Source organism: Aplysia californica, unplaced genomic scaffold, assembly GCF_000002075.1.
Source record: "Aplysia californica isolate F4 #8 unplaced genomic scaffold, AplCal3.0 scaffold00136, whole genome shotgun sequence".
Classification (NCBI taxonomy): Eukaryota; Metazoa; Mollusca; class Gastropoda; order Aplysiida; family Aplysiidae; genus Aplysia; species Aplysia californica.
Genome location: NW_004797406.1, coordinates 539,557 through 564,645, shown reverse-complemented (window position 1 = coordinate 564,645; position 25,089 = coordinate 539,557). Strand labels below are relative to the sequence as shown.

The 25,089-nt window shown below is 37.3% G+C and overlaps 1 protein-coding gene across 1 annotated transcript; it reads left to right on the top strand.

Annotated features, from left to right (window-relative positions):
• Nucleotides 1-24,857, top strand: LOC101859007 (DNA helicase MCM8). Its single transcript, XM_005096730.3, has 29 exons — nt 1-99; nt 1,112-1,346; nt 2,430-2,665; nt 2,874-2,934; nt 3,245-3,333; nt 4,011-4,170; nt 5,185-5,285; nt 6,376-6,417; nt 6,978-7,063; nt 7,915-7,997; nt 8,410-8,478; nt 8,796-8,994; nt 9,509-9,539; nt 10,250-10,312; nt 11,536-11,604; nt 12,209-12,286; nt 13,428-13,565; nt 14,632-14,675; nt 15,086-15,172; nt 15,781-15,844; nt 16,554-16,609; nt 17,190-17,229; nt 18,844-18,951; nt 19,801-19,866; nt 20,684-20,766; nt 21,657-21,743; nt 22,651-22,735; nt 23,504-23,593; nt 24,476-24,857. The coding sequence occupies exons 2-29, from the start codon at nt 1,160-1,162 to the stop codon at nt 24,587-24,589; spliced, it is 2,616 nt and encodes an 871-aa protein (XP_005096787.1). The 5' UTR covers nt 1-99; nt 1,112-1,159; the 3' UTR covers nt 24,590-24,857.
• The last annotated feature ends 232 nt before the right edge of the window (nt 24,858-25,089 follow it).

Sequence of the window (25,089 nt, the reverse complement as noted above, 5' to 3'; positions counted from 1 at the left end):
GTACTATCATTGGTGAGACTCTTATTAGATCTTGACTTACTTTTCTTGGCGAAATCTGGACACTGATGTTGCCGGGCGGGTCTCTTCCTGTCGTTGGCGGTATGTACAAACAATAATTTCTTGATCATGTACAAGATTTTAAATTTCTAGATTTATATCCAAATCATAGAATCTAATATCTGATCTTAGATGTTTATAATAATTATAAACAGGTCTGTCATGCCTGATGAATAGATCTATATATCTAGATCTAGATTCTAGATCTAGAAGTTGATTGTCTAGATATCGATTCTAGAAGTAGAAGAGTCAGAGCAGAAGAGATGTCTCACTCATTCTCCTCGACCTCAGTCAATCAGTCAGAGCTGCAATAAATAATTTTTGGCGCTTTTTCGGTAGTTCCCACCCCCCTTATTTGATAGAGCCTGACCTACATCTAGATCTATATACGTTTGATTCGCGGCAAGCTATGATGTCAAACCTAACAACTGCCCCCCTGAAACCCCCCACCTTGTTTTTATTAGGTCAGGGGGGCAAGCCCCCCTGAAACCCCCCTACTCTTGGGGCCAAAACCGGCGAATAACAAATGCGGGGTGGGAACTACCGAATAAAATAATATAAGATTAGACTCTAGATCTATATCTAGATCTATATTGCGGCAAGTTGCACTTTTGCCTGCATCATATTTAGATCTATACTATCTATGAATAAAATGACCAGCATTGCTGTTACTCCACTCTTATTGTTATTAACTTATTGGTTTGGTTGTTTTAATCTCACTTCAACTTCAGCACGAGGGGACGGGGCGCTGCAGTTTTGTGAAGAACAACGCCATGCCGAATGTCGAAGTTCCCTCTGCTTTAGCGTCTGAGTTGAATTTGATACCAAAAAAAAGGGAAATCCTATCCTGCAAATGGGCACCGGGTATACTCTTACTTTGCTAACTAAACCAAGCAGGCTGTCTCCATTAGAGTGGAAATGGCCTGTTTGATTTGATGCCACTGGTACCCGTGGCCACACCATATAAGTAGCTATAAAACTCCAGTGTCTGTGTTGTTAATATTTTTATGTTTTTAATCTTGTGTTGATTTTTCTCAATTTTCATGCAATACAGATTACGTAGACAAGAGGAAATTGGAAGGCATGTCTTGAGTGACTTGAGATGAGTCAATCTTCAGGAAATGTCAGATCAAGTCGTGGGAGCTGGAATGGTTACAGAGGTCAAAACAGAGGTAGAGGATGGTGGCGAGGCAGAGGAGGCAATAATAATAATAACCGAGGATGGAGAGGAGGCAGTAACAGCAATCGGGGATGGAGAGGAGGCAGATTCAATAATAACACCAATAGAGGTATTACATGGTTATTAACATTTTACTCTTTATCAGGGACTTGCGTTTGAAGCAAAGTTTTGATAAAGTCTTACTCAAGCTGCAGCTTATACCAGAATTGCCTCTGCTTAAACAAGTTGTTTTTTTTTACATATATAAAATTTGCTTCATGTTTGTATCGAGTAGGACTTGCTGCGAAAAGTTTTTATTTCAATTGCCAGCTCCATGAGATAAAATGCTTTGTCCTTAAAAATGGTACTTTTTCTTTATTATCCTGAGTTGCCTCAACTACAGATTGGTACTTGTCAATCAGTAAGGTAATAGGAGTATGCACATAATTAACTGCCATGCTATTGTTTCCAGTGGGGCAAAATGGTACCGTACAGGAAGTGAATAGACAGATCAGGGAGTTAATTGTGAAGATGTAAAAAGCGGTAAGGCTTAGGGGGGTGCAAAACCATATGATTCAGGACTTTTTTAGAATCTGAGCATTTCAGAGATGTCACAGGAAAGTCTTTTGAAGAAGTAGGGTCATTATTTAAAAAATAGGCTTAACTTTATTTCTTTAGTAAATGCTATAAAGTACATCACATGAATCTCTTTGTCATATAATATAAACCATCATAACTTTCTGTCTGATCAATGTGTTGACTTAAAATTGAACCAAAATTTTGATGGTTGTGTAAAGATTAGATTTACTTGTGCCACTCACATTTTGAAATTCAGACGTCGTAAGAGCTAGAGACAAAGAATGTGTTCTCCCATTTTCATTTCCTTGGCCTCAAAAAAAAAAAAGCTACACTCCATCAGTGGTAAAGTTTGCAAGGTGTAAAGAAAAGTCTTGGGCAGGGTTGGTTCATAGGAAAGAGATTTTTCACTCTATGAGATCAGTATGTGTCTTATCATCTTGTACCATCCCTTATGATGTATGATGTCCTGTTTGTTTTACAACTCTGTTACTGTCATGTTAATTGTATTATATAACATTGCGGTTATCATTACTTATTATTGCCAGTGGTGTTCATATTGGTGGAAATTTTACTATATTCAAATCTAATTAAGAAAATCACTTTCCAGTCAAAAAAATCATACTTGTCCTCCCAGGTGCTGGGTCCAGTCGTGGTTCATACAATGGAGCTTCCTCCCGACTAATGGATGACCCTTCCCCTTCAGGTGCTTTGCATAGAGAACCTGTTCAGACACGTCTGGAGGTAGCATCACCTTATGCTGGCTGGACTCTATACTTTCCTAATCAAGGCTACTCAGACCACTCTCCTGTTGTTGAGAAAGTGCAGTTATTTGAGAAGTATTTTGTCAGCTGGAACAAGCTATACAATTGGGTAAGGAATCAGTTTTGTATTTTGATTTGAATGTGTATTTACAATAACAATGACTCATTGGGGTTGTGGTTTTTTTAACGCTACCAGCATTTTGTTGGAATGAATTTTTATCAGCAACATTTGTTTGTTTTGATGTTCATTTCATGTTCAAGTATCTTTTGCACTTCTCAGCAAGCTGTATCATAAATTATTATACTTTGCCTTTCAGGATGACATCGAACAGAAAGGCTTCTTTATCATTGATTTCAAGGAGCTGACAGCAGACAATAGTAAGGGCATCTTTTTCTGAAATTTCATGTTTTTTAAGATTTGAGTTGAGACAAGTAGGAAGAAAACAGAAAGAGCATTTTGTGTGCAATAACTATTGTAGGTGTTTAGTACTACAAAACCTTCATTATGTGATATCCAAACTGAAAAGTATGAGTCAATATGAGTAGAGTCATCTATTCAATTATGTGGATGGAATGCTGATTAGTGTCAGAGGTTTTTTGCTTGTTCTTCAGGTTTTTGAATGAAAATATGTTTACCAGTGTTCATGTGTAATGTTGTGCCTGTGCCATAATTTTTTTGTTTTCCCAGTCATAAAGGATGGATGTCCTGCTTTAGAATCAGAACTGAGGGACTCCCCGGAGAATGTGATTGCCTGCCTTGGTTTAGCAATGCACCAGGTATTGATAGAGTTATCTCAGTGCTTAATGAGAGTTGTACTGATGTACAAAATTTATTGTTGTATGTATGGTTGTTGGTCAGTGATGGTAACTGACTGCATATTTGCCTTTTTGAATGCTATTTAGTGTCTAAGTCCTATATATATATATATATATTGTTATTGTCACAAGGAAAATAGGTAACTTCACAGTTTTTTCCTCACCCTGTAAAATGGGTTCAAATAAATATTTCTCTTCTCTTTTCTTTTGCTTGCAACAGCACTGTTGCTTTTCCATCATGTTTAACTATGTGTGTATCGCTCAGAATGTATTCTCACTTTGTCTCCTGCTGGGTTGTTTACTTTTGTGTCATCTTTCACGCTTGCCATGCCTAAAGGGACTCCGTTTAGATTTACTGAACATTGAACGTTTCATCTGTGCAGAAAATCGGTAATTGGCTGGCCATCTTGTCTAGTCAGCTTATACTTGTTTTCAGTTCCCTGAATTTATGTATACTGTTACTGGAGAAATGTACACCCTGGCCATGGTGACTCATAGCTTTCCACAGCTCAGCTCAGCTCAGCTCTGCTGTTGTGAAAAATATTTGGTGGATATATTAAAAGCATGATTTGCTCTTTTTTTTTCGCTTGTTAGATTCCCAAATTATAATTGTCTTTTCTTGTGGCCACTTTTTTCAGATTGTGACTCACAAACATCAGCAGGAGGCTCAAGCTCTAGAGGAAGAGTTGGGAGGAGCGAGAGATAACATAGAAGACTTTTGTGCACCTCTGATAAATGCAAGGATAACCAACTTTGGATCTCCCCTTGCTCTGAAAAACTTCAAAGCAAACTGCTATGGTACTACACTAGCTTCCTTGTAATCTTTTAATTTTTTAAAATAAGGGGGCTGTTTGAAATCTGGTTAGTTGGTGAGTACTTTGATGCAGTCCCCACCTTACACTTTTCATCAATGTTACTCAGTTACTGTTATCTGTTATCCTTGTTTAATACTATTATTGATGAAATGTCATCATTATCCGGCTGGCTGGCTTGCTGGCTTTATGGTACAATGTAAAAAAATAGTGATGGGGGCTTGACTTTTTTGCCTTTATATAGATAGTCCCTTTGGGTTTAGTTTTTTTTTTGGGGGGAGAGTTATTTTGTTTTCATTTTTTTCTTGTACCCAGCTGTTTTCCTCCAGCCTCCTCCAGTTTCATTATTAGGTTAACCTTAACCCCTGAAGAGTTATGTTTCTTTTCGGTGTTTCTATTGACCCAATGTGTTCCTGGTGGAATATGATTGTTATTGAACTGGATTGCCATAAACTGTAACTTAAAAAACTGCAGTCCAAAATGCCTCTGTCAAGCACATTCTTCAAAGATATTTACATTAGCCTGGTGCTTATAAATTTTCTTTTTCGTAAACACATAATATAAGATTTTGCCAACTACAGACAAAGGCTTTAGCTGGTACGGAGTAATACCAGCCATGGTTTAATCATCTTTGAAAAATAGCAATTTTGATTTGCTACCACATAAAGCTCTTATTTATTTTTAAAAAGTATTTATGTCGAAAAAATTTCTTCTGCAAATATTACCACTTGGGAGGTACGATTTTAAAAGAGAATTATATCCATACCATTCTTGATTTTTTTTGTGAATGTCATTCAGCATTTCAGTGGGCAATTGGCGAGTGCTCTGGTGTGGTTTGCTCCTTCTTTCCTATCAAACATCTATCGTTCTTATCTTTCCTCCTTTTTTTTGTGTTAGTTATTCTCTTGTGACACCTCTGATCTTTTGCACTTATATAACCTTAATGTGTTGCGAGTGTCGTAAAGCTCTTACTAAAACTAAACAAAATTCGACATTTCAGGGAAGTTTGTGTGTGTCAAGGGCACTGTAGTGCGTGTAGGGAACATTAAGCCACTGTGCACAACAATGGCTTTTCAATGTGCTAGCTGCTCCTTTATCCAGGTAAGTTCTTGCGGTCAAATTGGGGGGAGGGGGGGGGATATGATGTTGCTCAACTTCTCCCTAAAGGTATGTGACGACTGGGTCTCCTCTGTTATGTGTCCATGAACATTTCCCTTTCTCAAACTTTTGATGCTTATATTGTGTTTGTCAGTTTTATTTAGTTCAATATTTTTACAAGTATACGCATATTATGAAAATATCTGTTTCTTGGGGGCCAGGGTGTTGTTACGTCATTGTGTAGATGGATGGGGGTTGTCACTGGCAGGTACTATTACTTGCCCATCTCTTTGCTGTTTCTTCCTTTTTCTCTGTCCATACATTTTGCAACCCCCCGGGGCGGTGCTACTGACTGAAGTGTCTTTAGGCCATTCCCAAAGCGGAAACATTAACATGTTCTTATGCACAGTAGAATTGTAAATGGGCTGATTCATCAATGTCATGCTCATAACTGTGCCTGAACTGCAACAGGGAACTGCAGCTTTTTTTTTCCTATTCCTTACTATCGTCATTTTTTCTCTACTTCTTTTGCATGTTTGTCACACTCTTGTGACCCGCTATTTTCAGGGTGCCTTGATAGTCGAAGCAGACTTTGTGCTGTTGAAGCTAGAGAGGTGAGCAGGATAAACCTGATTCCCTGTTAGGACTTCTTTGTTGAAATCCACCCCTTGGCGCTCATATGACCTTATACAGTTGCGAGCACCGTAAAACCTCTACTAAAACTAAAACATACATTTTGCCACTTCATGAAACCAGGAACGAGACTAATCCCAGCTTCTCTCATATTAGAAGGTTAGTTGTTAATGACAGTCTACATTTTGTGTTTTTTGTGTCGCAATTGTGATTGTTTCTTGAGTCATCGTCATCATTAGATAATACTTACAATATGTAAGCACGTTTGTCTTAGGAACTTATTTTAACCATTTGGTTTTGGTTTGTGTGAGAATCTCTCCGTCAAGGAAAAGAATGTTCTGATGGAGTAAGTAAATGTGATCCCTGTGCTATTCAGGAGAAGAATGGATTGCTTGAATTTAAAGAATGAAGTAATAATCACAGAAATCTCATTTCTTTTCTGTTTTTTTATTTTCTTCAGGCTGTGTCTTTACCAGATGGAAAATATTCAGTGCCAACTAAGGTATGTACTTCATTTTTGCATTGTTAAATTTGTAATCCATGGAACATATGACCTATTTGTATTGCAAGTGCCATAAAACTCAAATTATAACTAAACTGAAATAAACTAAAGCAACTCTAAGTTAAAGAACAATATGCAGCAGGAGTTCAGAACATGTAGACTCACTCTTGTACAAATTTTGAACCTATGTTTACCAGAAAATCCATGCCCACTCATGCTTATCCTGTGCTTAGTACTTGCATGCTTTTCCATATATGGTACCACAGGAGGAGGCTATGTTCTCACTGCTATTTGATGGCATGAGTGCTTTAAAGTTAGATGTGACAATATACTATATGGCAGTGGACGTAAGGAAACCACCACCTCTTCGTATCTTCATGTGATGGTGAGAGGTGCATTTCCAACACATGCTGCTCTGTCAATATGATTCAGGCTAGAAAGGTGTAAAGATATGAAGACCAACAGGGAGTTCAATTTTCACAAAGTTGAGCTTTCTAAATTTTGTCACTTCTATTCTGAAAACTGGATAAAGATTGTGCCTTTTTTCTTCCCACTTTCAGTGTCCTGCTGATGAGTGCCGGGGGAGGACATTCTTTCCTTGTCGAAGTCATAAGAAGACGGAGACCATTGACTGGCAGACTATCAGGTCATTAGATTCAGACTCTTTCCATGTTGGCAAAATTGTCAGTCATGTGTCATAATATTGTAGCATGCGTAAATATTTTTGTGGGGAATGCAAAACATGTACTAAAGTAATGCTTAAGTTTCAGTTTATTATGTCACTGAGATTTTTTGCCCCTCTCACTTCAATTATAATTCAAATACAAATCCCAGAGTAGAAATAAAAAGTGTGTATGAATGCATTGAATAAAATGTTGGTGTTAATTGTTATGGACTCCCCACACCATCTTCTTTGTGCTCCCTTCTTGTATGCTATGTCTCCTACTGTTGAAACCACTGGGGTTACTTGAGCAAAAACAGAACGTTTTGTGAATGTGCCATGTCAGTATCATTACAGCCTTTTGGTTTTTAAAATGATGTATTTGGATTATACACATTTCTTGCATTAAGTACCTGCATTGCTTGTTGGAAATATTCAGAAATCAGGAAAATAGACATGGGTGGTGTATTTGAATATTGCCCATAGCAAGTACTGAAATCAGGTCTTGGCTTGCCTGCCAGAAGTCTAAATATGCTAATGATAGATGGTTTAGTATTCTCACTCAGCCATATGTTTCCTACTAACTATATGTAGCTATCCTTAAGTGTATGTTGCATCAGTTTGTATTTGTGTAAGTAGCCTGGATATATTTCATTCTGATTCTTCCTTTTTGCAAAGAAAAATGAAAATATTCAAGCTTGTTTGTTTGATAGAGATTGACTTTTAATAAAATGTGTAAATGTACGGCGAGAAATGCAATATTCATATTCATGTTGTTCATTGACTTTATTTTTTTTAAAGACAGTGACTCATGAATTTCATAATTGTTTGTCCAGAGTTCAAGAAATAATGTCTGATAGCCAGAAAGAAGCTGGCCGCATCCCGAGAACAATTGACTGTGAACTTACCCGAGATTTAGGTGAATTGCAAAACCATGCTGAACTTCTGATTTGTTTTATTTGTCAGTTGGTTTTTTTGGTTTTTTAAATTTTTTTTTGGGGGGGTCAGGTTGCCATGTGACATTCTAAAACTAAGTCTGCACTTATTTTGTATCAAGCTTCATCTTTTGTCAAAACTTAAGTTTTATCCAAGTGCTGTTTTTAAATGGGTTCTCCCTAAAGACCTATCTTCTCTGTTAATTCATTTGACTTATGCTTTTCTGCTTAAATTGTTATGGGTTTGAGGAAGAAGGGGGGGAGGGGGGGTTAAACTTGTTCTTTAATAATATGATCATCAATCTTTATGTCTTGCAGGTTATTCACTTATTCCCTCACTATTGTATCATGTTTTTTTAAAATACTTTTTAATTCCCATTTACTTTTTTCTCACAGTGGACAGCTGCATACCTGGAGATATCGTGACTGTCACAGGCATAGTCAAGGTGAACAGTGTGGAGGAAGGTCAGTGCCTGAGCGCAGCTTTTTCCACGTTGTCATTTTGTTTTTTTATATGGGGAACATTGGTTGAACATGAACATTGTAGTTCACTAGAGCAGACCATGACTATTAAGATAAATAATATTTTCACTTAGAGTGAACAAAGACGATTGCTGTTAATTTTGCAGTCTCATTTGTCCTTCAAATTTATTAATAACTTAAGAGAGAGGTGATTAGACAAACAATAGATATTTTGTCCTTTCTTTTCTTTTTCTCCTTATTAAGCTATTTTTAGTTTTAAAATGTGTATGTAGAATGCAGTAGTACACTTCCACTCACAGGCCGTGGCAAGAACAAAGACAAGTGCATGTTCCTGCTGTATCTCCATGGCAACTCTGTGACCAATGCTAAAGGCAACAGCAAGCGGGCAGCCAAAGAAAGTGGCAACTCTTCTGGCCTGGCCATGGACTTCTCTATGAAAGAGCTTTACGCCATACAGGAGATCCAGAGCCAAGAGAACTTATTCCAGCTCCTTGTTCAGTGAGTGAAAACTTTTTGTTATAGTTCCTGGGGGGGGGGGGGGGGATGTGTTTGCAGGGGGGGGGTATTTTAACTGTTCTTTTCCTGGTTTTTGTTTGTTCTTTAGGGATTTTAAAATTTTTTAAATTTCCATTTCATCCCTCTGTAAGCACATTTGATGTGGGGTTCTGACTTTGCATAGGTAACAAGAAATTATACTAAGTTAACCTATAAAGTGAAAAGTTTTACTCTGTTACACGAAAACAAATGGTTTGTATCCATGGCATAGTGTCGTTTATCATTTGAAATGTTTCTGCAATTTCTTAATCATATACTAAATAATGGGAGTCATTACATTCTTTTTAAGTCACTTTCTGGTCATTTGGAGAGAAATGTGGTCCACTCACTACTGGTGTATGGTTTGACCAGATTCAACCTAAATAAGACAACTCTCGAAAAAATTACAGGGTATGCATACAACTAAATAAATATAACACGAAATGAATTTAATGTTTTTAATTATTTTATTTTTCAGCTCTCTATGTCCCAGCATCTTCGGACATGAGGTGAGTTCCTCAGCTCCTTTTAAATTTGATTTTCCACCTCCTGCAATTGTCACCTCTGCCCTTTCTAGCTAAGTTTGGTCATGCTGCTGGTGAATATATAAACCTCTTGTTGACCTGGGGAGACAAAAGCCTCCGCTTTCAGAGGTCAGATGTTCAATGATGAATGTGAAGCGTGCCACCAAACTAAAAAGCAGTGGGAGAGTAGCGTTCTGCCACACCTTTTACGAGATGATCAAGGGTTAAAAAACTGTATTTAAGACGTACCCCTTCATAAATGAAGAATTTATTTAGTTTTCCATTTCTGTAAATGATTTTACCCAACTTATAGAATATGAGCTGGTGAGAGAGAAAAACATGACGACCTTCTCATTCTAGGTATTCTTTTTTCCCGGTGTAATTCGCTTACTCATTTAATAATTTGGGGAATTTTGTTGTTCTTTTGTTGTTGTTTGTTGTTGTTGTTTTTTTTTTGGGGGGGGGGAGTAATTTCTCATCTAGTATTGTTTGTGAGTGGTATGAGCTTTGATTTTTAATATTTGCTTTACCCTTGTTTTCTCCTGGCTCTCTTCCACCCACTTACATGAACAAGTAACTGCAATTTTTTTTTGTCAAGTGCTTTTGTGGGTTTTTTAAAGAGAAAACAACTTCCCCCGGAGGAGTGAACAATAGGGCTTAACTTATCTTACATGAGCATGATTACTTTTCTACAGATGGTGAAAGCCGGTCTTATTTTGGGTTTGTTTGGAAGCAGTCAGAAGTTTGTCAATGACAAGGTATGTACAGCCTGACGTCATGCAAATGTGAAGTATATGTAGTGTAGAAGCCTTGTCTTAGACAAAACGAAAGGTGCTGCTGTTTTACTCTCATGTTTGCTGTAGGGTCAGGGTGGGTGCATACATTGCATGCTTAATTTGTCTTTTCTGGACCAAAAAAAAAAGTTCATTCTTTCAAGGATTTTTACCTGGTTGACTATTGTTTCCCACAACAGATCAAAGATGAGCAAAAGAGATAGTTTCTCAACTTGATTGTGTTTGTATGTAATTATCTCTATGACTGGTGTGTGATTAGCAGATGAAAGTATGGTCTGTAGTTTTTACTAGGCTATGTAAATGAATAGGGTATTTTAGACTTGTCAAGGACTATTGTAACAGTAATCTTGATATAAATGTAGTTGTGTTTTATGTTTGAGTTCTTCACAAATCACTTCATAAATCTTTTATATTAACATTCAAGATGGGTGGTTGGCAGGTGCTTTGGTGTGGTTTGCTTCTTCTTTCCTATCAAACATCTATCGTCCTTATCCCCCCATCTTCTTTTTTATGTTTGTTGCTCTCTTGTAACCTCCTCTAATCTTCTGGCACTCATATGACCGTATGCAGTTATGAGCGCCATAAAACCTCTACTAAAACTTTTTAAAAACTAACATTCAAGGTTCAGCAGTAATTTGCCCTTGCAGTGACCAGCTTAAGACTGCAGGGTATGACACACTAAGCGTGCTGCTCAGTGTTTTTGTATAGAGACCAAGCTGAAAGTAGCTGTCCTTTTAAAACAGCAGTGCTGTTGTTGGACACTTGTACTTTGCATCTCAAGTTTTTCTTGTTCCTTAAACAGAAAATGTGGGTGGGTGGTTAGCGGGTGCTCTGGTGTGGTTTGCTTCTTCTTTCCTATCAAACATCTTTCGTCCTTATCTCTCCTCCTTCTTTTTTATCTTTGTTACTCTCTTGAAACACCTCTAATCTTCGGCACTTAAATGACCTTATTGTGTTGCGAGTGCCGTAAAACTCTTACTAAAACTAAACTCAAACAGAGAACTCTGAATGTAGTAAAAGGAAAAAGATGAAATTATTAATTAATTCTGACTTTACTTCTTAAGCTTTTATTTAATTGAATTATCTTTTAAGAACATTTTTCTGAACAATATTTATTCTTTCCCCTTGTGTTTTTCTTCTAATTACAAATATTAATCACTGGGAGGGGGTTTTTTTTGGTCTTGCAGAACAGAATCCCAGTACGTGGAGACCCTCACATTCTAGTGGTTGGAGACCCAGGATTGGGTAAGAGTCAGGTATGATGAGTTTGCTAAATATAGTGATTCTTTAATGTTAAAAAAATCAATGAAACTTGACTGACAATGGAAATATTCTTGAAAGTTTTGTGCAGAGCATGTCCAGAGAAAAACCTCTCTTGCTGTTAAGAGATAGTATATATTATGCAACATAAAGGTGACTCATAGACATCAATGATCATTCTCAGTTGTGATTTTTTAACTCTTTATCTCTAAGGGGTGTAAACCCACTATACCAGACCCCTCTCTCAGTACGAAATCTAATAGTGACATATACGTCATTAAATCAAAGTTAGTGAACCTATTTTGATAGTTCTTCATCTAATAAATGAACTCCCAAAAAAAGAGACCTTTTTTCGGCAATCCCCAAAAAGTAATTTGACGTTGACGTCATCATAGCGGCTCACAGGCACAGCGGTTCCAACCACAAGTTGCTGGAAGTGGCTTGCCGTAGATGAGGAGTTAAGAGCTAGAAAATCAGTAAGTATTTTTTGTTTAAAGTAAAAGTAAAGTCCAGTGTTTTTCTGTTGACTGACTTGCATTTTTGAAATATTCACTTTATTACTTTTCATTTAATTTCTTTTACTTTATGTTCTTGTTACAGATGCTCCAGTCAGCAACGTCTGTGGCCCCACGTGGTGTGTATGTCTGTGGAAACACAACCACAACTTCTGGTCTCACTGTGAGTGGCAGGGATAGTGTTAGTCCATTATTCGTGTCTAGAACTATAGTGCATGTTGTCGTCACTTTTATCTTTACAGATAAATTGATCAATGTCTCTGATGTAGTGGTTTGGTGCTTCACTGTTGCATGCAGAAGACTTGAGTTCGATTCAAGTGTGGGGAGGATTTTTATGCAGTATCTCCTGTCTTTCTGCTGACAAGTTGTATCCTTCTCAGCCTGGTCAGGTGTAAATTTGTGTGGGTCGCGGGCATAAAACACTTACAGTTATTAAATAAACACAAAGAAAACCTATAGATTGTTTCTACCCACTAGAATGAAAAGCAGAACTGGTCTGAATTTGAATATGTGTGTTTCTGTGGAAAGGTTCCTGGCCCTCAAATTGTGTGCATTCATTGTAATATGTAATGTATTCTGGATCTCACAAAATAACCAGAAGACAAGCTCTCTCTTTCTGGAGTGGATGTAAATTGTCTTTCTGCCAAAATGTATGTTCCTTAGAATTTTCATTTTCCATGCTTTTAATGTGTGAATTTAAAAAGTCCAGTTATTGTTTTTTTCCCTTGTTTGTGAGAACATGTTACATACGTGGGTATCAATAAGACAGTTGCGGCTGGTTGGTGGATGCTCTGATGTGGTTTGCTCCTTCTTTTTTTTATCAAACATCTATTGTCCTTATCTCTCCTTATCTGTGTATGTTACTCTCTTGTAACACCTCTAATCTCGAGCACTTATCTGAACTAATTGCGTAGCAATTGCCATAAAGCGCTTACTTAAACTAAACAAAATAAGACAGTTATTGAATGAGTTTGCCAGGATGTTATGTTCTTGTTACAGATGCTATGTATCATCTCACAATCATATGACCTGGGTGGCGTCGGTAGCCTTGTGGTTAGGCTATCAGACTTGTAATCATGAGATTGCAGGTTCGAGGGTTCGAGCCTCACTCTGTCCACCCCCATGTCCTTGGGAAAGGCACTTTACATGAATTTCCCACTTGGCTCGGTCATTTTGGAAATTGACAGTAAACTCAGAGATCCCACCTCTTAAATAAGCTAACAGTGTTGATAGGGGCATTAAACCTATACCATTTCACCATTTTTATTTTCATATGACCTGTTCATTTTTTGTTTTCCAATCAGGTAACCCTGTCCAAGGAGAGTGGCTCTGGAGATTATGCCTTAGAAGCAGGAGCTCTTGTGTTAGCAGACCAAGGCTGTTGTTGCATTGATGAATTTGACAAGATGGGTTCGCAGCATCAGGCACTACTAGAGGCCATGGTATTACTTGAATTATTCGATGAAGTTTTTTTTTCCTTTGTTAAGCAAAGTGGTATATTTTAAGTTGTTTGGGGTTTTTTTTTTAAGAACTTCCGTAAACTTTGTACCTAATAAATGTATTGTGGTGGAACTCTGAAAATGGGAAGTAAGAATGATTTCAAAGTCTGTACAATATGTGATTCATTTTTTTTTTAAAATGTTTCGCGAACTTTATCTTTTTCTGCTCTGATAACATCCTGTGGCATCAACCTAGTAATGCAGTGGGTCCCCGGACACTCAGACTTACCTGGAAATGACAGAGCAGACACACTTGCCAAACGGGGATCTAGACAGGAACAACCCAACACTCCAACTTCATACAACACTGCAAAACATCATCAAAAGCAACAACAAACAAGATTGGATGAACAGATGGGCCCTGGGAAAGACAGGCAGAGCAGTTTTCAAACATATGACCACAACAAAAAGGAATGACAATATCAACCGCCTTCAGAGAAAGAAACGGACCACGATCTTCCACCCACGAACAGAACATATACAGCTCAACTTCCACCTGAACAGAACAAACCGGGAACTTCCTCCAATGTGTCCCTTGTGTGACTATGCCTATGAGACTGTGGAGCATCACCTGTTCCACTGCACAGCCCTAAATGACATCATCAGAGCTACCCTTCTCCCTCCGAGACCTAACATTGACAACACACTCTATGGAACATTACAGAAACTGCAGAAAACCTGCACTTATCACTACATGGCATTGGACAGAAGGGCGAGAGCCCAGCTGTTGCTGGATCGATAAGAACAACAACAATCTTTTTCTGTAATTACAGTTTTTGTCTGCCAGTGTTATAATGCATTTTTTAAAAAGTAACCTAGAAATGTTTTGGGAGAAAAAATTTAGAAAATGCATATTTTTCTGCTCTTAAAAATTATAATATGCTGACTCATCAAGTGTACACCCTCATTCCATAGATCATAATGTAAATTGAGGAAAATCTTTTAGTACTTTATTTCAACATTTTCATGGTCTCCGTACTACATCTGTGGCTCATTTATTCTTTCCTAGGAACAACAAAGCATCAGCATCGCAAAGGCTGGCATTGTGTGCAGGTCAGTGCCTTTTTTTTATCTTAGAGTCCTCTTTTTGTTACTTTCCACTTCTCAGATAAGAAGCTGGACCCCAAAGAAAGATGTTTTAACATTGCTATTTTTAGTGAACAGGCAGGCCAAAGGAGTTATTGGGTAAACTGTGTGAGACTATAATTAACACTTTAATAATTTGTATACTTTTTTTAGCACATTAGGTTAATGTGTTTTAGATGTGACAAATTGCAAGATTTGGTTCATTTGTTTATGTTTTTGAAGACTTTCACGTCTTATTTTTGTGTGGTAAATTCAGATTGGCTTTTGGGCTCATAAGTAGAAAGGTGCATGCCGTTGTTGTCTTCTGTTTTACATTTTGTTTTGATGAGGAAAAAAGCTTAGAAATATCACTGTGTCTCTGTCTTGAATGTTTGCAGTCTACCAGCAAGGACATCTATTTTGGCTGCGGCAAACCCTGTTGGAGGCCATTACAATAAAGGGAAAACTGTCTCTGAAAACCTTAAGTGAGTGTGTTGCTATCTTAATGGTCCTATGTAATGCTTTATGCAAGTCTTATGTACAGCAGTGTATTTTTGTTCTTGATTCTTAGATTATGAAGGCCTTTGCCACTGAAACTGAAACTACTACTGAATTTACTTTATTTTTTAAAAACATTTTTGATCCATTCTGTTGAAATTAATTACTTGGAAGGGATTTAAATGAAAACACAATTTTATTTGCTTTGTTTTATAATGCTGGTCACCTTAGCTTTATGTGCCTATAGTTACTAACAGGTTCTTTAGTTTAAAAAACTCTTCACAAAGTTTTCTCTTTAGTTTTCCTTTTTTATTGCTTCGTTATATGCTCTTTCCCAAAAATGGTCCACCAGAATTTCAATGCAATGATCGTATTGAGTCAGTTTTTGGTGTTTTTCTATCATCCCCTAACTGGTTTTTATTTAAATTTATCTTCCCCCCCCCCCACTGAAGTTGTATTTTTGTAATTATATTAAGTTATATCTATGTTAACCTTTTTTATAAAGAAAAAATGTCAAATCAGTCTTTTTTATGTAATGAAAGTACTGTTTACAAATAGAAAATGCGTTCTTTTTGTTTTGCGGACCCCTGAACAGGATGGGAAGTGCGTTGCTGTCTAGATTTGACCTGGTGTTTATCATGTTAGACAAGCCAGATGAGGTAGGTACTTGGTGGCATCGGTAGGCTAGTGGTAGGTCGGCCCGTCTTACTACTGGTCTCAATTTGTATCAAAAGGTGAGGCAATTTACACAAGTATTCCTCACTTCACCTAGGTGAGATTGGGTAGCCAGCAGAAGACTATAGAGTGTGTTAGTCTTCGAACGCTTGTAAAATGGCAGCTTTCCCTGAGTGTTTCCCAAGAAGCTGAGAATGTTTTGGAATGGTATATGGTCTGCGGGGGTAAAAGTGCAAGGAGCTTACTTTTTGTAGCAGTAGAGATGTACATTATATAAATGCAGTCTATTATTATTCTGTTTGGTTTGGGGTTTTGTCCAACCCTCCTTAAAGTCTAGGTCAACCAGAGACACGTATGTCCTTACTGCTTTATGTGCTGTCATGATTTTGGCTTCTGCTATTTTCAGTGTATTAGGGTATACCACATTGCTATTAATAAGTGGATGCTGAATAATGTGAATAAAATAGTAAAGACATATTTTGCTGGCTCACAGTGGTATACTTGTCTAGATCATCGAGACGGATAGGTTCGTTCATACATATTATGTTGGCCTACATACATAGTAGTTTGGAAAGCGTGCTGAAGGTTCTTCTCATGACTACCTATTTTAGGCATGATGTTTTTATGTACACATATTGGTTAACCATAAAAGTTTTTGGCCTGTAAATATTTTTCTACATTTTGTCCACTTAGGAAATGGACTGCATTCTCTCCGAACATGTGATGGCGCTGCATGCTGGCACGAAAAGGTAACATAATTAGTTCCTACCGTTTTTCTGTGATCTCATACTACAATGTAAATCTAATCTGTGCTCCAACACTAGATTTGATGCACAAGAGACGTACGTACATGGATTCCCGACAATTAGGTAATTTCCCTTTACTTTTCAAATTGCCTTTCATTTAGCTTAGTTTCAAGTACCTGGAGACTGACATTGATGTACATGGTTCTACTCCTAAATATCCTTGACTAGTTTTATTCTTGACAAAAGTGATGAAAGAGCAGATATTTGTTTTTGTCATTGTTATTTTTGTTATTATAATACTATTTCAATTGTTTAGATAAAAGACAGTCTCACAGTGGCCAAGTGGTTGGTGTCAAAGCCACTTGGAGACAAACTTTTTTAGACCTTTTGAACAGACTGCTGCATTTTGTGAGGGTGCCTTGCATTGCCATATTTTATGAAGAATGAGGAAGAAGAATTTAATTGCTAAAGGTTTTCTTTTTATCTTATATTCTTGAAAGCAAAGAGTGTAGAAAGATAGGCAATCTCTTATCTTTCAAATTGACTGGTTTAAAAAATTAATTTTAACACTTTTATTTCTCAGTTCATCGGGAAATCCAATGGCAAGCCTTCAACATAATCAGGTATGAAAGAAGTTGTGAAGAAATTTTTAATTTTTCTCCTTTATATATATGGAAACATCATAAAGGAATATCCTCATGGGCTGAAATACTTTAAAAAACTGATAAAGAGTTTTATGGGTTTATGGATGAAGTAAGTGGCTTTTTATATTTATTATCCATCTCATAAATTTTTTTCGTTACATCTTTTTACAGCATAATATACGGGGAGTCCAAAAAGCTGTGCACCATCCTAAAAATCTTTTTTTTGTCTCTGTCCAAGCTCTCTTGACGAATTGAGACATGCAATCACAATTGAGTATCACAACATCCATCTAGATACCTTAAGGAAAGTTAAAAACAGCTTTTTGCAGAGAGTAGAGAGTTGTATTAATGAAAATGGTGCTCAATTTGAGCATCTTTAACAATAAGTGTGTTTCAGGATGATGCGCGACAACAATAAGTGTATTTCAGGATGGTGCGCGACAACAATAAGTGTGTTTCAGGATGGTGCGCGACAACAATAAGTGTGTTTCAGGATGGTGCGCGACAACAATAAGTGTGTTTCAGGATGGTGCACGACAACAATAAGTGTGTTTCAGGATGGTGCGCGACAACAATAAGTGTGTTTCAGGATGGTGCGCGACAACAATAAGTGTGTTTCAGGATGGTGCGCGACAACAATAAGTGTGTTTCAGGATGGTGCGCGACAACAATAAGTGTGTTTCAGGATGGTGCGCGACAACAATAAGTGTGTTTCAGGATGGTGCGCGACTTTTTGGACACCCTGTATAGTATAATCATTATTGACATTGAAGTTTGAGTTTTCTCCTCTCTATTTTCAGTACTAGATTCTGATATCTATTCAGCTTTACAACAGATGGTAGGCTTGCACTACTGTGTGATCTTTTCATTTTTATTAATTTCTGTCATTTTGATATCTATTTAGTTTGTTCCTTTCACAAAATGTGCCAGTTGTCAAGTTAACTTTCAGCAGACTACAGTTGCAACACAGCTCAGCTCATCTTTACTTTATTATCCTTCTTTCATACGACATGCACAATTACTTTCACACTAATACTTGCTGTCTTCACGTAAACTACTGGTTCATTTTCTTTCTCATTCCCATGATATTCATTGTTAATAAAGTTTTAGCTCATTATATTCATGCTTATGGTGTACCTTGAGTTGGTTGTGAGTGTCGAAAAATTCATTTCCTAAGATAGTAACTTGGGGGCCCAAGCGGTGGAGAGGTCAATGAATCTAGTCTGTGAAAAATTAAAAGCATTGTCAAAAGACAACCACTCTTGAGTCACTAAGGTGTGTCTTTGAGCTAGAAGGCTTAACCCTTTTTCTAAAACAAGGAACTACAATATTGCAACCAACAGTGGGGGGGGGGGTTGTATGTGTGTTTTTATTTGAATTTTTTTTTGGGGGGGAGGGGGGGCGGTAGGGGTTTCCTTTGTATACATGTGAAGTTATGTGATTTGTGTGTCCTTATCAATTCCATGGTGAGAAAAATATCTGAAAGAGGCAATAAAGCAATTTTATATTTCATCTTTTATAGTGCACTATTCTATTTTTTAAAAAGTTTTTGTCCTAATTTCATCCTGTGTTTTCCTGGCACTTTATGTCCAGTTGAGTGACTCTCGCCTGCAGTGGGAGAGAGATAAACCTCTGAGTGAACGCCTCAAGAGCAGCCGAGCTGATGTGACCGATCCCATCCCTCACCAACTTCTCAGAAAGGTTGGAGTTCCCCTTTCCTTCTCCATTTTTCCGTCTAATCTTTCACCCCTCATTCTGTTTAATCTCCTCTTGGCATGTCACTTGATTATTCAAATTAACCATTTATTTCTTTAAAAAGCCAAAACCAATGTCTCTTGTTTTCTATTTTCTCTTGTCATATGGGTATTTTGTGTTGTGGTCTGCTCTTTTTTCTTCTTTTACTGTGTCAGTATTTCAGTAGTCTACATATAGGAAAAAATGCAGCTGCTGTTTTGTCCCTTTGCTGTAAAAATCTTTACACAAAGCCCATCTATTTGTTTGGGGGGTTTTTTTTTCTTTTCTCTCTCTGTACTTCCTTCCATTACTACCTTTCAAAAAGTTAACATTCTGTTGTTGTTGATTCATGTGATATTGTGCTTGAAATTTGTTTGTTTTTATTCTTTGTCTTAGTTTTGGGGTAATTTTCTCTTACTTTCGATTGATGCTTATTTTCTGCTCTTGTTAATATATATAATATTAGTTTTACTCTAATTACTCAATGTTTTATGTCACTTAGTGGACCTTGTGGTATCAAAACTGTCCTAAACACCAGAAACATTTTCTTTCTGTTTGACATTTTTCCTCTCATGTCTTTTTTGTTTCTCTGCTTCCTGTTTGTCATTCTCCTTCATTATCGATAAGCACTTGTGTGTGATTTCATCTTTTTATATTACATATTATTATGTAGTTTGTTTTTTCATTGATTTTTAAATATCCAGTACAAATACAAAGTTCGAGCCTCATAACAGCTGTACTGAAAGATGTGTCATTTTCTTCAAGTGGTCTTTTGTTATGAACCTTCAATCCTAATTTCATCACTTTACACTACAGTATGTGGGCTACGCAAGGAAATATGTACATCCCAAGGTTGGACCAGAAGCTGCCATTGTCATACAGGTAAGTGGTGAAGAAGGGAAAGGTTAGTGGCTTGCACTTGTTGCACAGCAATAGCAAAGTATTTTCAAAACGCCATGATCTCAGAATTAGATCTTGACAGAACAATTAAAATTTTAATAGTTTGTTTTGTATAGACTAAAGGAATGTTGTCCTTTGATAGAAAAGTTCTATTTGTTTCCTGGAAATAACAGATGATTGTAAATTCAGCACCATGAAGCAAAATATTTTGGAACTGTGAGTTGAAGGACACCACTTGTATGCTTTATTTTTTTGCTATCACTTTGTAATTGTCTGGCTTGGTTTTCCTTGCTCTAATTTATAATTAGTGTGCATATGTGCTTGTCTTAAAATCAGCTTAAGATTTTAGACTTACTTGATAATATAAGGTACTAATGTCTTAAAGGATCTGGAAAAAGTAATTATATAGGAACCAAAGGCAGTAGGAGATATATTAGCTCCTGTAAGTTTCTAACACAGTTGTATTGCTCTTTCCTATTACATGGCTGACTTACTGTTACTGACAAACCTACAATTTCTTGGTTCTCTTGTGCCTTACCAAAATTCGGCCGACTTAATCAAAACTAGCAAGTGGTTGAAGGTCACCTCTGGTAGATCTTACTTCTTTTCATTCCCTGTGTTGTTCCTGTCTACTGTCAGTCTTCCTCTTCCCTGCTTCCCTGTACTAAATTATTTTCATTGTGTTGATTTACTTCTCTTTACTCAGATAAGCAAACAAATCAAAGCTAAAAGTTTTTCATTCATGTTCATTGCATAGACAATAGACTAATGCTTTCCTCATGCTTTGATTTCTCCCCAGGAGTTTTATTTAACCCTACGCAAGCATCATCAGAGTCAAGACAGCACCCCAATCACAACCCGACAACTTGAGTCTTTGATCAGGTATTGACGCAGTTTTCATTCTGAACTTTATCTTAACAGTTATGTCTTCTTTGCTGCAAAATCAGCACCTTGACTGCTCACCACATACACACATCACATGTTGGAAAATTCTACCGTGAGCAAGACATCACCGGCCACAATCTTCAGTCAACGTTTGTTTGCTTATTATAAGAGACAGATTGGTAAAACTGTTAAACTATATCAATAGAAAGAGATAAATTCATCTAGTGACAAGATCTGCGCAAAACAACCTAACAAGCCATAATACCAGGGTTTTAGCCACTGTACGAGATATGTTTACACAGCACTGGGCGGGGGAATTATTGAGACGTATGAGATGTTTCTAGTGCAGTCAAGGGGTTACAGAAAGGTCTAATTGCTACTTATTTTGAAGTAGCCATAATGTTCCCCCCAATCCCTCTTGTTCAGTCACACCACAATGTCACCACACTCACCTTTTTGAGAATAGCCCATCATAAGGAAAAAAGTGTTTGAACAGAGATGATAAATGTACTTTTTACTCCTTGATTTTCATTTTCCTGAATCATGAGCATCAAGAAAAGTCATTTCTATTTTTGTATTTATTTGATATCGTAGTCTCTTTGTGGCAGTATAGGCTTCACTTTCATCTGCATTCAAATTTTATGAGTTATCATGGAGATTTATTGAAATCATCTTTTTAGAAATTGACATTTTTGTTACCTCAATGTTGGGCTGTTAATCTAGACTTAGATTATTGTATCTATGTTCTTTTGTTTTTACTCATCAGCAGTTGTATGAGTTTTATGAAATTTTGTTTTATTCATTTTCACTTGATGCCTTATTTCAAGATTCCAAGAGTAAATGTCCAGACAAAGTTTTTGTTTACAGAACTAACTTTCTGCTTACAGACTGACGGAGGCTCGAGCCAGACTGGAACTGAGGGAAGTGGCCACCAGAGAAGACGCTGAGGATGTGGTGGAGATCATGAAGCATAGGTATCTCTCTCAGCTTTATTTTTGAGGAGGTCTCCCGTTTTAAGATAAACTTCCAGAATTGTCTGAGGTTCCATGTTCCCATGTTTCTTGTAAATCTTGCCAGGAAGGGACAAATGGGCTAATCGCAGTGGGCATGATGCCAGCTTCTCTTTCTGACTGATTCGAAAAGCTTCCCAACAATTCTCTTGCATTATGAAGTATATAGGTTGACATTATGCTTGCATTGTCTTGTGACTAACCTTATCATGAATTACTTGGGCATTTGCTCTCATTTGCAAAGCACTCTGATGATCAGCATCTGCAGTGTAATGGCTAGGCTCTTTATCTTGCTCAATGAAGATGTGAGTTTGATTACTATGTTGAGAAGTTGTTTTTGTTAATTAAGCATCTCCATCTGTTGGCTGGGATTTTGTACCATTCTTTGCCCGTTTGTCCCTAAATAGCCAGATTTAAGCAACCATCCTCCTAAATGATCTAGATTGTCTTGATGAGAATGGAAACCATTTACAAAAGTATAAATATGAACTCGGATGTAGCCTCCTGAGTCAACTTTGATGAAATGGTGAAGGATGCTGTTGCTAGACTAGGCTCCGGACAAAAGTAGATGTTTGAAATCAGTTGCAAACCATTGGTGTCTCTACTGTGTGCCTGTAGACCTTTAGCAGTCATGACTTGGTTGACCCAAGTGGCTGAAGTCGGATGTCATTCAAACGAAAGAATTGAATAGATACCTTTTGTAGTGCTTTTTTCTCCTGATTTGTTCCTGCTTTGTTGAGAAAGAGAGTATCATGTGTGAGGTAAGTTTGATGATGGTGCGGAAACTTGTTCATTTAAAGATTTCAGCTTGCCGGTCACTTGTAATAAACTGCAAGTATCATTCCTTGTGTTCTGTGCTCTTCTTCCTTAGCATGCAGGAGGTGTACTCGGACCAGTTTGGCTGGTTGGACTTCCAGAGGTCACAGCATGGGTCAGGAATGAGTGGCCGTTCTCAGGTGAGTGTTGGACAGGCAAGGTCAGGTGTGAGACATTTGTTTTGGGCTTGTTTGCTTATTGTTGCTGTCATGGGACAAATGATTAGGCATATATCTGTTCCACCCAGCGCTGCCAGGCGACCCAAATGTTTTGAGGTACTCATTTTAATGCTATAGCAAGAAAACACATAAGTTAAAGCTCATACTAAAAGATTGAAAGAGTTCGTTTCATATCCTGAGGCATTGCTCAAAAGTTTTAAGGAAGTGATTTTTAGGCCAGTTGTTCTTTTGCAGTGATTTTTATTTGTGGCAATTTAAGGTTGACCTCTTTTGTATGTCTGGTAACTACGTTAGTATTTTAATTTAGATAGTCCTGGAGCTAGTGAATGTTTTTGCTTCCTGCATGTGTGAGGAGCTTGGAACCTTGACTTTCCGTAGCAAAATGTTCCCAGGTAGCCAGGAATCATTTTAGGTCATCATGCTGTGATATCATTTCAGCATCAGATAATAAAGGGTTAAGTGCCAACTAGAGTTGGAGAAGCGTTTAGGGAAGTCGCCAATTCATAAATAATATAAGATCCTATTTCTCTCTTTTCTGAATTGAATGTCTGGAGTCCTTATTTTGAAAAAAAAATTGTGTTTATATTTTTGGACTTTTGAAAAACACTTGCAGTATCAAGCATGGCTGTGTGAGCTATTTTGCTATGCAGGATGTGATAGGTAATCTCTATGTGCACTAGACTCACAGTGTGATAACGTTTTGATACATGATCTTTTCTTCTCCCACAGCCCAAGCGATTTGTGTCTGCCCTACAGAGAGCAGCTGAGCAAACATACAATAACATCTTTACAATTCAGCAGATCAGACAACTTTCAAAGGTGAATGAAACATCAAAACCAAATGGCACTGCTTTGTAACTCTGCCTGAGATACTCACGTTATTATCTTGTGTAACATTTCGAGGGCCGCCAATAGTGAACTGTGGCAAGTCGTGTTTTTCAAATTGTATAGGAGAGACAAAAATTGATTTTCTTGAAGCGTTTTGGGTTTATGAACTTTATTTTCATAAGGGAGCCTAATGTCATGGCATTTGTAGCTGCCCTATGAAAATGAAGTTCAACCTCCCGAAACGCTTCCAGAAAATCTGTTTTTGTCTCTCCTGTAAAATTTGAAAAATATGACTTACCTAGTTTACTTGGCAGCCCGCGCAATTTTGTTGGCAGGCAAATCTGACCGGCATCTACGTTATTATTGTAGTTAGCTATTTGTAGTTTCATGCAGAAGATGTCAGTTTATATATTGGCATGAGAAAGTTATTTAAATTGATGTCTTTATCTTTCTGCTGAGATGCTGTATCCCATTTTCCCATTCAGCCCAGCTTGGTAGGGACAGGCAGTTCGGAAGCATCCAACCTCCCTAAAAGATCAAAATTGTGTTGATGGAGAGGTTAAAACATTTATAATCGATCAAGAAAATTGGGAAACTCACCTAGCTTATTCCATAAGATGTTTTTAGAGGCTTCTGCTCCCACCTTTGCTTTGCTGTCTTGGCCATTGTTTCAAGTCCTGTTACGCCATGTCACTGTGGGGTTTTTTTATGAAGGTTTGTTTCCTTACACAAATGCACAGTTCCTTCAGTAGGCTGTTCGTCACATTTTGTAAATCTTCGTAATTTTTCCTGTGATCATTTCCTGGACTTGTGTTGATCATAATTTTTAAGTGAATACCATGAATTTATACTGACTTGTCATTTGCATTTCAGGACATCGGGATGCACATTCCTGATTTTGAAGGATTCATCTCATCATTGAACAATCAAGGATTCCTACTGAAAAAAGGACCAAAAGTTTATCAGCTACAGACCTTCGGGTACTGAATTCAAGCAAAAGCAGATTTCCTTGTAAATTTGATCCTCAAAGGCGCTCACTCAAACAGATAATGCAAGAACAGGAAAAAGCCTGCTTTTTCCGCTAATATGTTGTTCATGATTAATCTTGATCTCATTGCATAAGATTGGATTACATCACTTGCATTCCTCTTTTCATGCATTTGTTAATCTAATTGTTGATTGTTCCTTTTTTATTTCCATTTTTGTACATACATGTTCTACCAAGATGTGATTAAAATGCTCAGTCATTCATGTTTATTCGTGTTTGGTTTATCTTTTATCGTTGTTGCTTCTTTATCTACTTCCGGTCATGGAAGAGAACTGTGAAATGTTAGTGCTCACAGTCGAAAGGCAACTGCATGTATTGTAGTGGTCTTGTGCTGTCTGTAGTCTTTAGATTCTGTCGCTCTCTCATGCACACAACGAGGTGATTGAAGATGCTGCCCAACTTCATTTCTTTTCCTCTTTTTTTCTGTCTGAAGTGTCTG